Source organism: Microtus ochrogaster, chromosome 21, assembly GCF_000317375.1.
Source record: "Microtus ochrogaster isolate Prairie Vole_2 chromosome 21, MicOch1.0, whole genome shotgun sequence".
In the NCBI taxonomy this organism is placed as follows: domain Eukaryota; kingdom Metazoa; phylum Chordata; class Mammalia; order Rodentia; family Cricetidae; genus Microtus; species Microtus ochrogaster.
This window is the reverse complement of record NC_022022.1, coordinates 6253590-6270949: the sequence shown is the minus strand read 5'-3', so window position 1 is coordinate 6270949 and position 17360 is coordinate 6253590. Positions and strand designations below refer to the sequence as shown.

Genomic DNA, 17360 nt, shown 5'->3' with positions numbered 1-17360 from the left:
TCACTGCAGTGTGAGTGTGCAGTGTTACCACAGTCACTGCAGTGTGAGTGTGCTCAGTGTTACCACAGTCATTGCAGTGTGAGTGTGCTCAATGCTACCGTAGTTGCCATGGTGTGAGGATAGATACTCAATGCTCCTTCACAGTAGGCTTAATATGGTGAAGATGGCAGATTTGATGTGTTGTTTTACCTCAAATGAAAAACATTACTTTACCCAAGCATATCAACATTTCCTTTTTCACATTCTTGCTGTAGCATGCTATAGTCCACACAGCACACAGGGGTCTCAGGATAAGCAAGGGTAAAGGTGGGCCTGGTCACAGCGCCCACAGTGATAGACTTAATTCAAACCCGGGCCTGGGGCCTCCTGCGGGCGGCATACAGGGAAGGGGCTGAGAGGCTCTCACCGGTGAAGGCACTGCGGCAGACACACAGGTAGTCATTGGTGAGCTGAATGCAGTCCAGGCTGCCCTCCGAGCTGCAGGGGTTGGACAGGCATTCGTTGATGTCCCCCTCGCACCGCTCCCCAGCAAAGCCAGGCAAGCAGCGGCAGCTGTAGCCTCCAATCCGGTCCACACACTGGCCACCGTTGAGACAGTGGGGGCCCCCAGCACAGTCATCCGTGTTCTCTTCACAAAGAAGGCCTACGGGGACGGGAGAGACAACGGAGTTAATAGCCTCTCGACCCACCTTTAGTAAGGAAAACTGCCCTTGCGGGGCTTTAGAAGTTAGCTAGTTAAATTCCTCAGTCCCAGTGGGACCTTTTAAATTGGGCAAGACAGAAAATACCCTTAGCCCACGCCAGCTGCCCCTTCCTGGGGAGCAGCATGAGAAGGAGGTGCGCACTGTGCCTCACGAGCTCCCCTGATCTAGAGCAGTGAGAAAGAACGACCCATCTCAAGGGCACGGGAACTAAAGCTCCGTGAGTTTTCTATTATTTATCGACTCCAATTAAAATGTGCAAACAGTGCAAAACAGAAGACACTTTAGTCAACACACAGAAGATACTGGAATTCGATCCTGAGCAATACTGCTTTATGTTTTATAAACATTGACTTTTTTTCTTTAAAAGAGGATACGTGCACTAATTGTTCAGAATGTGAAGTTCGCTCTAGCTAAACAGTGTACTAAAGATATAAATAAGCCATCTAGTTAATTATCCGTGAACACTCTTAGAAAGAGCAAACTCAATGACTATCTCACAAAATAATTCTAAAAGGTTAAAAAAGAAAGTACTTCTGTATGATAGCCACTTGTATTTTCGAATACTTTAAAAGAAACAAGATATAAAAAGGGAAAGAAATGCAAGATACGCCTTGTTGTCACCAGCAATTTCAAAAGGCAAACTGACCACGAGCATTCTTTTTTTTTTTTTTTTGATTTTTTGAGACAGGGTTTCTCCGTAGCTTTTGGTTCCTGTCCTGGAACTAGCTCTTGTAGACCAGGCTGGCCTCGAACTCACAGAGATCTACCTGACTCTGCCTCCCAAGTGCTGGGATTAAAGGCGTGCGCCACCACCGCCCGGCCGGCCATGAGCATCCTTAACCGATGTGCTACCCTGCAAGTTGTCTGAAGGACACAGAGAGGAGACCCGAATAGATGGAAAACATGTGTGATCTGATGATGTGACTCCTCATGAAAAGATGTTATTTTCTCTATCGATCCATCAATGCAATGCAATCTCAAAAAGGTATCAGCAATATTTTTAAATAACAAGCTGATTCTAAGGTTATATAGAAAACAAAACCTAACCAGGAAAGCATGAAGAAAATTCCTCCACATTTGAAACAAAGTTTCTCATGAATGAAATGGACAGGACAGCACCCAAATGTACACAAGAACTTAAAATTTGATAAACAGTTCCATCTCTGCTGGGAGTTGATGGCGTATATTATTAATCCCAGCACTTGGAGGCAGGTGGATCTCTGTGAGTGTAAGGCCAGCCTTGTTTACAGATTGAGTTCCAGGTGAGCTACAAAGAAACCCTGTCTCAAAAAACAAACAAACAAAAAAGTTCCATCGCAAATCATTGTAGAAAGCGAGTCAATTTCACACTCACATGGGAAAGGTACTTCAGTGTTCTAGAACAGAATGAGAAGACAGAAAAACGCCTTTATAAATTCTTGAGCATGGATGATACAAACTACCACTCAAATGCAAGCAGCCATTAAAAACATAGATAAATTCAATATGATCAGAAATAATCTCCATGAAGAAAAATCATCAAAAAGACATCTGAAAGATGATGACCAGAATATACTGGGAAAATATCTGTATCATATACCAAAGACAGGCAATTTCTGAAAAATATTAAGAAACAACAATATAATGCAGCAGGGAAAGATGGTAGAAGCAAATCTCAGAGAGCATACAAAACATTTTGCATGAGATATTCCATCGCATAGAGAGGAAGGGGGCAGGCTGAGAGGCTGCAACTGGCCCTGCTACCCAAACGTCAGCCCAGACAGCAACTCTATTTCTGAAAGCGGATTCTGTAAACTCCACTTCTATGTATGCAGACACCCCAGTGTCTATCACTGGAAGACCAGTTAAACACAATACGTAGAATCATAACCGGAAAGTCTAAGGCTATGAAAACAACTAAAGAAGTTCCCTATTTGGATATGAAAACATTCCAATGAAGTAAAGAGGTCAAGAGAAGAACAATGTCATTAATACATCTTCAGAGTTAAAAGCAGAGGAAATAAGAACTATCTTTGTATTTGGTTCCAATACACTTAATGCAAATTTGAAGGAAAACCTTTTAGCCTCTAGAGAGACACACAAGAAACTAGAAGTGCTGACTGTGTGTGGAAGAGGGAGAACGCAGGGTTGGGGAAGATGACTACAGGGGGAGGAGCGTGTCTTTCACTGCATGTTTTTCTATGCGTGTGTGGATGTATTTATCCAGGTCTCCATGCAGACATGACCTTATCTATTCACAGGTTAAACCGGAAACCAGAGTGGAAGCAAACAAAGCCAGTATGTGTTCCCCACTTCGTAGGGTATTTGATATGTGGTGCTATGAGCAAAATAAGCACAGAGCTTCCCCTCCTGTGTGGGTCTGCTATCCGTCTTCCAGTGAAAGTGACCACATTCTTAGCCTGACACAAACAGAGGGGATGACAGTGTCCAGTTAGCCCCTGCACTGGGGAACTGGGAGTGTACACAGGCCAACATTCAACTCTCGGGGGTACAGAGCTATGAAAAAGCACTTTGGTGACTCACTACAGAGTGACAGAACTCCAGAGTCTCCTGGAACAGTGACAGAGAGGCCAGACAGGAAGTCAGAACAAATATGCACTGTCCCAGGTACAGAAGGTATGATCCAACCAACAGTCAAGCAGGACACACCGAAAGAGACCCACACTCTGTAACAGACCATGAAAAGGCAGTCTCAGAAATATGGCAAAGGAAAGTCATGTATCGTGAGAGATCATCAATAAGAATAACAGTCAAGTTCTCAGTGAAGACCACAGCAGCAAAAATTCATGAGCTGACACATTTGAGGGGCTGGGGCAGAAAAAGTCACAAAATGCTAAATTTTTATTTTAAGATGCCACTAAAAAGTACTTAGCCGGGCGGTGGCGGTGCACACCTTTAATCCCAGCACTTGGGAGGCAAAGGCAGGTGGATGTCTGTGAGTCCAAGGCCAGCCACGTCTAAGAGCTAGTTCTAGGACAAGCTACAAAGAAACCCTGTCTCAAAAACAAAACAAACAAACAAACAAAAAGTATTTAGGAGCTAGGCGTGGTGGCATATGCTTTTAAACTCAGCACTCAGGAGGCAGAAGTGGGCAAATCTCTGAGTTTGAGGCCAACCTGGTCCACAGAGTGAGTTCCAGGACAGTCAGGGCTATACAGAAAGACTCTGTCTCAAAACACACAAACAAACAAATGAAGAAGAGGAAGAGGAGGAAGAGGAAAAAGGAAGGAAGAAAGGAAAGAAGGAAGGAAGGAAGGAAGGAAGGAAGGAAGGAAGGAAGGAAGGAAGGGAGGAAAGAGCAAGAGAGAGAAAAAGAAAGTTAGGAAGAAGGAAGGGAAGAGAAAGAGAAAGGAAGAAAAAAGATTGATTTAGAAAAGATAAAACTCTTGCTGTCTTGGGAAATGTTCTATCCTGGGACTTGATGTGCCTAGCCAGCAGAGTACAAAGCCTACGTCCTGTCCTAGGTTCCCAGCCTCTACAGACCAAGGTAGAACACTAGTGAGTGGTTTAGACACACATCTCTAAGGAAAGTGATGTGTGTCACCTCCAGACTCAGCCCTACCTTTCCTGCGGCAGCCCTGGAGACTACAGATGAAAAACACAGAGAAAGGCAGCAACTCAACACCTTCCAGAGTCTGAGTGCCAAACAGCAAACAAAAAAATCCCCCAACAAAACCACCATTGTGTTATCTGAGATATGATATGTATAATTAGCTACCAGAATTGTAGTTTGTCCAAACCAATGCCTTTATTTAAAGGTGTTAACTACCTAAGCATGGTAGTGCATGCCTACAGTGAGTCTGAGGCTGGGGCTACCTGGGATTCTGGGACAGAAGGAGAGAGGGAGGGTAAGAGGTAGGGAGAGAGAAGAGGGATGTGAGAGAGGAGAATGAAGGGAGCGTAAGAGAGACAAGGGCGGAGGAAGGGAAAAGGGGAGGGAGAGGTGGGGAAGAGGAGAGAGGCTGGAGGGGGAGGGGATCTTAGTGGGAGAGGAACTGTGGGTGGAGGAAGAAGGGAGAGGGAAGGAGAAGGGGAAAGGACAGAGGGAGGGGGAGAGTGAGAATGGGAGAGGGATTGGGGGGTGAGAAAAGGAGATGGAGATGCAGAGGAAAAAAGAAAAGGATGGGGGAGTGGAAAAGACAGACAAAGCGGGGGAGAGGGGGTTAAAGGAAGAGAAGGTAAAGTGGAAGAGGAAGTATGGATAAAGCCTCCCAAAGGAGACAGAGAATCAATTTGGTTCATACCTTATGCATCTAGCTTTTCAGATAATCAAAAATTTGACAGAAATGCCCTTTTTAAAAAGATGGATGGATGGACGAATGGGTGGATGGACGGACAGACAGATGGACAGAGGGATGGAAGGGTGAACAGACAGATGAAGAGTAACTGTGACGGGGTGATCCAGTAATAAACTGGAACCGACTCCAGCGCAGACACGGAATTTTTTATGTCAAACCAGGGAACAACCCTCCTTTCCGTGTAATATTTGTGAGAGCTACAGGCGGCTCTGGCTCCCCTAGCCCCACTCTACTCTAACTACCCCTTAGTGGGGTATTCTGTGCTAATTTAGCCAAATTTGATCTCTAGGAAGAAAAGTTATCCAAACCCTCTGACAGAGCCTCCCTGAAAGTCTGCTCTGTTTGAGGCTGCCTGAACTTATGGCTGCTGTCGGTGGCATTGCCCACCTGTTCACACATGTCTTCAAACAAGCCATACCCTTTCCAGGAGACAGTGTGTAGGAAGTGGCAATACCCAGAGCAGAGAGATGGGCGAACCATCCAGTCTAGGGGTGCGTGTCAAGGCCTTACTACACTTACTACAGGTATACACAGCCTTCTGACAGCGGCCTCCTTGGGACAGCAGCCAAACACTTCCGTTGATTCCTTCACCTTATGGAGACAAGACTTGGCTAGTTCAAAAAAAAAAAAAAAAAAAAAAAACAAACTAAAGAGCAGACCTATGTGGCATTCCCGTGTGGATTCCCGTTTTAAAAGAGATTATGAGTTGCTTCCACTTGAAGCACCAAGGAACCTGCTAGCCAGGCTAACTTTGTTGTGATGCTATGTCCACTGCATTCTCTTCCCTGGAACATAAGCTACAAAACAACCAAACAGACCTAGAACACAAACCACAGCTGGCAGGAGGGAGAGGAGGAGAGAGAATGGAGAGCTGAGGGCTACAGTGAAGCTGGGTTATTTTTGCTGCTGCTGCTGCTGGTTTTTTTTTTTTTTTTTATTATTGTCTCCATCTTTACATTGCTTCAACACCGAGAACGGATTGAAAACTGAGGGACCAGGCCTTGGTGGAAAGAGTGATGCTTGACGACATACCCCGAGTGCCTGGTGGGCACGAGCACTTGAAATGGTTCACAAGGTCGATGCAGGTGCCTCCGTTCTGGCACGGCTGGTTCTGGCACTCATCCACTTCGTACTCGCAGTTGACACCCTGATATCCGGGAACACACTGCCACGAGAGGGGACATGAAGAATGGGGTCACCGCTGGAAACAGGCCCGAGTGTCGGTGTTTCGGTGACTTGGTTTCCCACCCCACTGTCAACTGTGCTATCACTCTGTAATCATCACTCTCCGAGGCTTCCCTGTGCAGGGCCATGTTTACCCACTACTCTTCCAGCCAAGGGGAAAAGCCACTGTAAAGGAAGGCAAGGACCGTGTGTACTGAGGTTATGTCCGTGGCACTCCCCTGAGCAACTTCTATGGCTGCGTACTGTGCGTGTGGGTAAGACACTGTACCCACTGTATGCTTGTGTGACGGGGTAGTGGCAGGGGCAGAAAGAAGGTGAGGCTGAGTGGCTGTGGATGATGGAGGGATTGGGAGAAACTCAGAATCGATGAGGGGAAAGTCAGCTGTGGGGAGCTTCACTTAGGCACCACCATGCCAACTCAGACAAGACCACCCAGACTAAGGGGAGGAGAAAACTGCCAAAGAGGGGCACCACAGAGGAGCGTAAGGCTCTAGGTGGTGACGGTGGCCCAGCGACAGCAGTCTCGGGTGAGTGAGCTTCCCTAGGGCAATGCTGGCTCCTTGAACTCCAGAGTTGATCTTATCTATGACACACAGTGGGCCATTTTGTAGGCTATGCTAGGCAGGCAGCATTAAATGAAAGAATTCTTCTCATTTGGGTTATTTTTTTTTTAAAAAAAATCATCTGGCTGGGCAGTGGTGGCGCATGCCTTTAATCCCAGCACTCGGGAGGCAGAGGCAGGCGGATCTCTGTGAGTTTGAGACCAGCCTGGTCTACAGAGCTAGTTCCAGAATAGGCTCCAAAACCACAGAGAAACCCTGTCTCGAAAAACCAAAAAAAAAAAAAAAAAAAAATCATCTGTGTCAGTTTAAGTTCAGCGCTGACAGGCTCTGGAACTGCCCAAGCCTAGATTGCCGGGAGAGAACACTGGGGCAGCAGCAGAGAGAACACTGTGCTGGTGCTTGGTGGACTAATGGGTGTCAAGTTCCTGTTCAGACACTGAAAAAGACACCTACTTAAACACTACACATGGTGACACTGAGCATGGGGTTATAGACAACAGGTGAGGCCACGCTTTTCTGTTTGAGAGAATTATTAATTGACTGATGAACCTAATTGCTCTTCAAGACGTATCAGGGACAACTGTACTAGGTGAGCCTGCAGGAGGCCAACACAAAGAGCAAGTCCTTAGTTAAGGGGGAATGGTTCCAGGCCTCTATAAAATCATCTCATCAGAGCTATGTGAAATCATGGCTGGCAAAGACTACAACAATGACAGTTGAAAATGTATAATCTGTAAGACATGAACGGCTGAACTCAGCAGCTATCCCTCGGGAGCCCTCGGGCCTCTGCCCATCTTCTCACCTCGCATCTGTACCCTCCTATGAAGTCGGTGCAGGTGGCACCGTGCTGGCACGGATTGGACGCACACTCGTCCAGCTGCTCCTCACAGTAGCTCCCCGTGTAGCCCAGGGGGCACTGGCAGTGATGGGTGTTGCCAGCGTTGATACAGACGCCGGAGTGCTGGCACAAGTGTTCAACAGGTACTCCTGGATACCAGGTGACAAAAGAGTGTGACACACAACAGGTTCACGGCATCAAGCGAGTGGGCCCCAGTTAGTGGCTGCTTAGAGTTTCTTCACTGTTGACTAGCTCCTCCCAATCCTCTGCAACTGACTTGCATTAAAAAATAAACAAGTTCTCAAAGTGGAATCTGTCTTAATTTCATTTCAACCGCCTTTCTCTTTGCGATCTCTAAACGTTCCTCTAGCCTTTCTCCAGAACCTCGTCCTTTCGGCACTCTCTGTCCCCAGATGCCACTGGCCAGCACAGGTGTCAGTCAGCACCTGATGCTTAGGGGCGGAGCTCACCTTTCTGCAAGGCTGCCGCCTTACAGGACACATTGAGCACATCACAGTATGCGCCGTCCCATCCCGGCGGACACAGGCAGTGGGGCCTCGCCTTTTCCTGAACACAAGTTCCTTTGTTTTTACATGGAGACCGGCTGCAGAGGTTCACCAGGGTCTGAAGCAGAGGCAAGGGTGCACAGGCGTCAAAATCCAGATACCAGAAATGAAGTCGCTAAGTTACAGAGTGCCAGGAGGTGCCAAAGAAAAGGACTGGTTTCCAAAAGAGAGGGAAGCCCTCATCCAAGCCTTAAACTGGGTCAGTTGTTCTAGATGCACCTTGTTTCTCTAGTCTCATCACTCTGGCCAGCGTCGTTTGAAAAGTCCTTACCCTAGGAAACTAGGAACACCAGAGGCTCAGTAAGTTGTTATTCTTAGAGCATTAGATATGCCTATGTGAGCATAAATGGCCATCCTGCAAGGCTGGGAAGAGTTACAGCTGCTGCCTGGGCCCATGCTTCCTATGCTAGCCCTATAGGAAATCCACATGCACCTTGACCAGCCTATGGGGAAGATGGGTAGAATGGTCTAATTCACAAGCCTAAACCGTCCAAAACCTTATCTGAAAAACACGAGACAGAGAGGGGAGCTGCATTTCTGACATCGACTGCTGCTGGAAGAAGGTCAGTGGAGGCCGGGAGGGGCAGGACCAGCTCTCACCACCTTCGCTATTAGAGGGAGCAGCCACCTGCCAGAGGATGCTGCTGGATGTGGAGGTGGCTGCTGCGTGTCCAGTGTAACCAATAAACTCTGTAATCAGTCACTTAATCGTGAGCTCTTCCAGGTCTGCTATTCTTAGAGGTGAAGAGGTAAAACTGCATAAATGTTGAAGGCATAAAGCAGAATAAATTAACACTTGGTCTGCGACTTCGGTTCGGGGGTCAGGGAGAGGGCTGTTTCTCATCTAGGAACTGAAAGTTAGTTTCCTATGAGGACTTGTTCCATCCTAAGATTATATAAAAATTTGTGTTTATATATTTGAATTTTAAAGATCGATAGCTTTTTTATGATTATGTTCTAACACTGCAAAGCATTATCCTGTTAGTTATACCTGCTATTTACTGATTTTATTTTGATTGTTCTGTCCTGTAAATATTTGAATATAAGCGGATCCTTAAAGGCTCATGTACTGAGGTTTGGTTCCCAAAGGTGATATTATTTTTGAACAATTCTGAAAACTAGAGGGAGTTTAAAGCTGGAAACGTGGGTCACTGGGGACATGTTTGGGGAGGGGCTACATCTTGTTTTTGGCTTCCCCTCCCTGCCCCATCTGCCTGCTTCCCTCCCTCCCTCTCTCCCTTCTCCTATCCTTCCCCATCCTCCTCTCCTTATCCCTCTCTGCTTCATGGCCACCAAGAGGAAAAGACTTCCACATCAGCTCCCATGACTATGACACTTACCCTTGCCTCAGGCCCATAAACAAAGCACCAGCATGGCCTGAAAAATGCCAGCCCAAATAAAGCCCCTTTAAAGTTGTTTTCCTCAGGGATCTGTAACAGCAACGAGGCGCTAACACACCTTCCTCCCTGTACTTCTACTGTAAAATACAGGTATGCCATCACTGTCGGCCATTTTTTCCTTTAGCTCTTGGTAAGCCTCTTCAAAAAAGCCATTAGCTTGCTGACCAATATCATTTTGCTGGTGTCACCAGTCTGGAATCTTCTAGCTATCAAGGTGGCCCAGAGTGATTTCAGGAACCACCTGAGATCCACGGACCACTATTCAGAATAATTCATCCTGCCCAGACACTAGACAGAGTCCCCAGTCACTGCGGGGAGCCGGGCAAGCGTGGGGGAAGTGGAGTACCTGACAGTTTTTGCCGGTGTAGCCCAAGGGGCAGGTGCAGCGGTAGGTACCCAGTCCGTCTACGCACGTGCCCTCATTCAGGCACGGGTTAGAGTTGCACTCATTGATGTCATGGAGGCAGAAGGGACCCGTGAAACCCACAGGGCACAAGCAAGAGAAGGAGTTGATTCCGTCAACGCACGTGCCACCATTGAAACAGGAGCTGAGGAGCAAATGGGAGACAACATCAGCTACGCCATCTGCAGGGCTGACCTGCTACTGCAAAGACGGCTTCTGGGGCGGTATGGGGCAAACACCTCCGAGACTCCGATCCCTATGCCCAGTAAGTTTCACAGCTTTCTAAACAAGACCAAGGGTCTGAGGTTCAGTGAGTACTGACTATTTCTCTGCCATCCCTCCTAAGAGCATCAAATGACAGAGCTGTCTAGAATCCTAAAAAGGACGATGTTTTCCAGGTTTTACTCAGTCCTTCTGCACTTTTCTACATAGCGTATTTTAGCATTAAATCTATCTGTTTTGCATGAAGACTCCTAAATAGCTCTTTACTCTGGATTTCTTTTTGAAAGAGAAGAAAAGCATTGCTAAAATAATACAAAAAAATCAAACAAACTTTCCAAAAACTACTTAAACAGGGTAACAGATCTTCAAAGAAAGAGAAATCTTTAGGTCACCTGCCAACTGGAACAAAGAGACCACGGAAGAACAGAACAGAGTTGACAGCCCTTCTGCTCCACAGCAAGACATAAGTGATGTTCTGTCCCACTAAGTGTTTCAGCCTCTGACCTTTGACCTTCTGATTACATGTCCTTCAAACACAGAGCGATGTGAGAGGACTGTGGAGCCGGCGAGTCCTGGCTCTACAATTCCAGCCCTGTGCCGTGAGGGCTCCTCCTTACTCCCCTTCCCTGGACACTGTGGCGGCCGACGGGCGCCATGCTCACGCCCCACTCACCTCTCAGTGCACTCGTCAATGTTGTTCTCACAGTGGACGCCGTGGAACCCCGCGGGGCACTTGCAGGTGTAACTGTTGACGTAGTCAGAGCAGGTCCCCCCGTTCTTACAGGGCTCACTCAGACACTCGTTCATGTCTGTCTGGCACTTATCCCCAATGAAGCCGGGAAGGCACAGGCAGGAGAACGCGTTCACTCCGTCCAGACAGGAGCCTCCGTTCTGGCAAGGGTCTGAGCCACGACAAGAGAAGCGGAACTCAGACCAGCAGCACGAGCTTTATTGTAAACTTGTGAAGCCAATGACCCGGACCAAGCCATACCCTTAAGGAGCACAATTCCAACTTTCATAGTTGGCCTCTTTACATTTATTTTGACATGACTCCTTATTTATGAAAAATAAATTCAGCTAACAGTTGCCTAAGATTTTATCTGTTTGCTAATTGAGATCAATTTAACTTACTTGAACACATTAATTTACAAAATTAATAGTCATAAAACGTGCATTGGTCCTCTACGTATATGTAAATCCATTATGCGGCTTAATACACTCGTTATCAGGAATATTAACTAGTATTTTCCAAAATGTGTTCATGGATGTTGGGGAGCAGAATATAAATTCAGTCTATTCCAAGACCACTGTATGAATCAGTCACTTCCTGTGCTTCGCTCTCACTTTCTTCTTCTTTAACTTCTAGGCAGCCTCAGGGCACAAAGAGGTTCTTAAATTATTTTTAAAATCTCATACTTCATCTTCGAGTGCTTCCACTCACAGTACTGTCAACAGACTGAGTTATAATCACGCCGGGGCGCTGTGCAGTCTCACGGCACAGAGATTAGAGCAGGAGGCTGCTAGAGCTGCTGGCAGGCTGGACAAGAAGCTGGAATTGCAGCAACCAACACAGATGTGAAATGAAAATGTAAGAGTGAACGGAAAGGTCAGGCTGGCCCTGCTTTAACTCGACACAAGCCACACCATCTGGGAAGAAGGAACCGAAGTTAAGAAAACGCCTCCATCAGACTAGCCTGGAAGCAACTCTGTGTCTTTGTTAATGACGAATGTGGAAGGACCCGGGCCCACTGTGGTTCCTGGGTTCTATAAGAAGGCAGGCTGAGCCAGCCAGGGAAATAAGACAGTAAGCAGCATGCCTCCATGGCCTCTGCATCAGCTCCTGCATGCATGTTCCCGCACTGACTTTCTCAGTGATGGACTGTAAGCGTAAGATGAAATAAACCCTTCCTTCCCCAAGGTGCTTCCTGTCAGAGAGCTTCAGAGCACTAGAAACCCAGCTAAGACAGAATCTTTGAAACACCTTTTACCAAAGCTCAATCTAAACCAAACTAAAATAATTTAGAAGTTAAAAGGCTCAAAATGACTAATTTTAAAAAGGTTAAAGATCTGTCAAGGAAAAAAAAAGATTCCACGCTTCACTGTTTGGAACAGGTACACATCAGTTATACACAATGTCTTCAAGAACAAGCGCAAAGGATGTTGCTCTGAAGAAACGGGGCAAACCTTAGGGGCTTCAGATATGTGGACCATACACTACAAAAATGATCAAACACTGTGTCATCAATATTAAAATCTATCCCTTTAAAACAAAAACAAAAAACCCAACGTGTTTGGAGGAAATAGTTGTAAAGCAAACACCTGACAGTAGATTTAAATCTAGACTACAGCAGGGTGGCTAATCCCAGCACTCGGGAGGCAGAGGCAGGCAGATCTCTGTGAGTTCGAGACCAGCCTGGTCTACAAGAGCTAGCTCTAGAAAAGGTTCCAAAGCTACAGAGGAACCCAGTCTCGAAAAACCAAAACAAACAAATAAATTAATTAATAAAATATAAATAAATAAACAAATAAATAGAAATTAAAAAAAGTAAATCCAGACTACGATGAACCAAATAATAAGATAAACAGCCCAACAAGCATTTTGGAAACAGGTAAAAGACTTAAGTGAAAATTCACCAAAGATTTGCTCACAGACAAAGAACATGAGCAAAGGTGGTTGGCACCATCATCAGAAGGGCCAGACCAATGAGATGCCAGTGCACACATGGTGCAGGAGCTAAAGCCGGAACCACTGACTGCCTCAAGTGTTTTCGGACATGGTGTTTAACCAGCACTTCTGCATAGCTCTAGTGGGAATGAGGTGGTACAAGCCCCTTAGCAAATACTGTCGTGATGTATCAGTAGACACACAGGTACCCCATGGTTCATTCTACATGCAGGGGTTTATTTCAGAGAATGAAACCACATGTCTACACTGTTGTCACAACACCTTTACCTATAATATCTAAAAACTGGAAAAATCAAACAAGCAAACAATAAATAGCACATGTAAAAATAATCCAAAAAAAGTTTAAATACAAAGTTCTCCAAAATCTGAAACTCTCTGAGGGTCAACATCACGCCACAAGTACAAACAAAATAAACCACAGTCAACATGCAGGTGCACTGAGAGAATTCTCACAGAGCTTACATGGAGCTGTCTTCAGGTTGTGCATGTAAGATATACATAGAAACATGAACAAATTTCATGCCTCTACTTGGGTCAAAACCAAAACCTTCTGGGGTCTGGGAACCTCTGATGCTCAGCACTAAGACCTGAGCACACTGCCTAGCAACCATGGAGACCACTCATCAGGCCAACAGAAGGAACCTGCAGTGAAAACCTGAACCAGCCTGAAGTGTGTTCTGACTGACAAGAGCCTCGGCCCCTGGCCTGACCAGAGAATGTTTATATAGCTGCATCCACATAAAGTGGTTAATGGCATTAGTTTATCTACAGTGACTGCTAAAGCAGGCCTGTGGTTGTATGGGACAAGGAAGTGGAGTGAAAGGTGAAGTTACAGACCTTTGGTGAAACAAGTATGCTCATCGTGGCTGATGGTTTGGGTTATTTTGCCAAAATTAGATGAACTGTACAATTAAAATACTTGTAGTTTTTTTTAATGTTTATTTATTTATTTATTTATTTATTTATTATGTATACAATATTCTGTCTGTGTATATGCCTGCAGGCCAGCAGAGGGCACCAGACCCCATTACAGATGGTTGTGAGCCACCATGTGGTTGCTGGGAATTGAACTCAGGACCTTTGGAAGAGCAGGCAATGCTCTCAACCTCTGAGCCATCTCTCCAGCCCACTTGTAGTTTTTTTTAAAGAATGTTTATGGCCCTTCAAAATTCTGTGTTCTCCCAAAGCTACCACAGCATGGCCCTCCTTTGTCAGTGTTCAAAATGTTATAGAGAAAAAAAGATTCCATTTGTCTGAGACAAGGTTTCTCCATATATCAGTCCCAGCTGTCCTGAAACTCACTATATAGACCAGGCTGGCTTCGAGATCACAGAGATCTGCCAACTTGTCTTCTGAGTGCTGGGATTAAAGGTGTGTGCCGCCACCTCCCAGCAAATTCTATTGTTTTAATTCCTAAAAACAGTAACTTCAAAATGTCGATTTTTAAATACTAAGGTCTGGTTCACTGAGGTCAGTGTGAGGTGCGTGCCTTCTCCTCTCCCTGTGAGTGCTCTCTCCCGGGGGGCTCAGGGACAGGTGTACTCACTGGCAAGGCAATCGTTGATGTCCTCCTCACAGTCCATACCGCTGAAGCCCGGGAGACACTCGCACATGTAGCTGCCCTGAGTATTGTGGCAGAGGCCATGGTTCATGCATGGCTTGGAGACACACTCGTCGATGTCCACAGTACATCGCTGACCTAGAAACCAAGGGTGATGAACAGTCAATCTCTGGGACATGATCCCCACAGCTAGGTGAGAGTTTCAGTGCAGTATGAGCTTAGGGTGGGCCAGATGCAACTTCCCAACAGACACCTGGCATAGGCAGGAGGTCCCCAAGAGGAGTCTATATCCCTGAGAAAATGCTGCCAACTGACATTCATAACTTTAAACTCTGGGACTGGAGTGTCTCCACTAGCTGAAGACTGCAGAGATGAAAACGGGGAAGGTGTTAGGAGAGCTTTCAGCTAGCAGCTCCTGCACCAAGATTACAGGCTTCACAGCCTAGGGCCTCCCATGTCACCCCGTATGTCATCTGAGAATCCAATCGCCTTGTTCAAAGTGCAGAATGCATCTGGCTTCCTTACCCTGCCATCCAGGAGCACACAAACAGGTAAAGCTCTCAAAATTGGGCGCCTCTTTACAAACACCAGCATTCTCACAAGGGTTTGGAGAGCAGGGAGCCAACACTGTTTGACAATTCTTGCCTGGAAAGCAAATGAAAAGTCTGTGATGAAGAGGGTGTCCTGAGACTGTCGGCCCAGGCTGTCGGCCCAGGAAAGAGGGTGTCCTGAGACTGTCGGCCCAGATCTGATCAGGATCCCAGTCTACTGCAGCAGCTAAGAGACTCCAGAATCTGAGAGACACCTGCTCCTTTCAATCTTGGCCCAATGCAGCTAACCTGGTGACCTTGGGCAGATCATTTCTCTCTCTGAACCTTCTTTATAAATAATAAGAAAATTGGGGCAGGATGACTCACAGAGGAGTTGTGTGGATTACGTGCAGAAATTCACCGTAAGTCCTGATTAGAGCAGAGTGATCCTGAGCCTTTGCTGGGCCGCTACCTCCACTGTTACCACTGGGGCTGGCTGTATAGATTTGGACACCAGCATCAATCTAGTCAGATTGGGTCTTCATCTCCACAGAGGATTCAGCTCAGACTCAGAGAGGTGATTTCACAGGGCAGCAGCTCATGGCCAGGCAACCTCTAATCGTATCAATGGGATGCTGACACCTGCCCACCAATGAATGCTTTCTGCCTTAGTATATCGAATACAAACTTAGAGGAAAATTAAAAGAAATAAAAATGGTCTCATTAAAAGGGGATCAAGTTACGGTTTTAAATCCCATTAGTTTTTAGAAGATGAATTATAGACTCAGTCTTTCAAAACTCAGGATTAGTGGTAAGTGCCTTTACCCACTCAGTCATCTCACAGGCCCACAGTTGTTTCTGAAGTCAACTTACAACAAAATCAGCTTTAGTAGTCATCCTAAAATTTTGTATTCAGAAAGAAATGCACATTACCATGAATTTTCTTCACAACATCATGTCACACTGTCAAAAGGAGGGATAGCACTGGTGTCAGGTTCTAGCCATACATAACTTAAAAGAACCAAACACTAAATCACAGAGCTGAGGATGTAACAGAGGCCTTGCCTAGCAGACATAAGGCCTGGCGATCTATTCCCAGCACCACAAAAACAAATAGATGAAAACCCACAAACACAAAAAGGCATACATAAAATAAGCTGTTTCACTACCGCCATGTTTCTGCAAAGCCTGTGAGACCAAGAGCCACCAAGCACTGAGTCCTCAGAGCGGCATCTCTGACCTGGGCCACTGAGACGCAGTGCGAGCTCCGCCCCCCCCCCCCCCCCCCCGTACAGGGCAGACACCCACTCTGGCCTGCTGGCCTGCAGTACTCACCTGTGTAAGGCAAAGCACAGTGGCAAGTGTAGCCACTAATGTCGTCAAAGCAGGTTCCTTGGTTCAGACACGGGTTTGAGGCACATTCATTAATATTCACCTGACAGTTGTAGCCTGTTGGGAGAAGAGGGAAAGATATACACACTGAAACTGTCAGTCTCTTATTACCGCACGTAGCACCGGTTTTCTTAGTGGCTGGTGAATATCAGGTGTCACAGAAAGCACACACGTTTCCTTGGGTCACCAGAGCAGCCACTCGTTCATTTCAGCTCTTAGTCTCTGATCTGCAGTCAGCCAGTGGTAAGAACTGTGAAGGGAATGCCTGGAGGCCTAATGCTCTCCCAAACAGTGAATCCCCCAGAATGGACCAAGAATGCATTATGGCTGAAAACCTTGCTGGTCTATCTAAACATGGGCTGTTCAACAAGAAGTTTCTGGTCAGAAAAGAGGGATACCTACTCATAATAATAATCCTCTGAAATGCGTCCACTCTTCCACCTGCATAATCTCTACTATCAGTTATGTCCTGGAGCTTTAGAAATAGTTTTCTCTTAACTCAAGGCAGAAAATGTATTCCCACTAAAAGATGGGAAAAAATAATGTAACGATAAGTGGGAATATGGAAGTCCCCAGATATTGCCCGCCTTTGCGCCTTCAACATGGCCCACACAGACCCTCAAAAATGAAGAAGCCAGAGGACCGTGGGAAAAGGGGAGTAGGGAGACAGAGGCCTGTGCTCAATGGTGTCTACAGCTCACTAAACAAGTTTCGATTCTATATTCTCTTTTTCCACTTGATCACTGATAAGTTCCAATGAGATTTAAAAAAAAAATGAAAGTGCTTTTGAATCTACAAGTTTCTTGGCAAATGCAATACAATATGCCAGAACATTAATGTCTGAAGTAGATGCTCATAAATTTGGTACCACCTGAGTATGCTTCTTCTGAAATACTTGGTATCTGTGATGGATAGTTTCATGTCAACTTGATACAAGCTAAAGTTATCTGAGAGACAGGAACCTCGATGAAGAAGATGCTTCCAAAAGACTGGGTTGTATGAAAACCTATAG

The 17360-nt window shown here is 46.0% G+C and overlaps 1 protein-coding gene across 1 annotated transcript in view; it reads right to left on the bottom strand.

Annotated features, from left to right (window-relative positions):
- The window catches only part of Notch2 (notch 2), a 140441-nt gene that overhangs the window by 17366 nt on the left and 105715 nt on the right, over nt 1-17360 (bottom strand). Inside the window, exons 15-23 of the mRNA XM_013349913.2 lie at nt 16292-16405; nt 14952-15071; nt 14412-14564; nt 10853-11081; nt 9901-10102; nt 8059-8212; nt 7553-7737; nt 6035-6167; nt 407-643 (exon numbers count right to left, since the gene is read on the bottom strand). Of these exons, the coding sequence (XP_013205367.1) occupies nt 407-643; nt 6035-6167; nt 7553-7737; nt 8059-8212; nt 9901-10102; nt 10853-11081; nt 14412-14564; nt 14952-15071; nt 16292-16405 (1527 nt within the window). The remainder of the gene's footprint in view (nt 1-406; nt 644-6034; nt 6168-7552; nt 7738-8058; nt 8213-9900; nt 10103-10852; nt 11082-14411; nt 14565-14951; nt 15072-16291; nt 16406-17360) is intronic.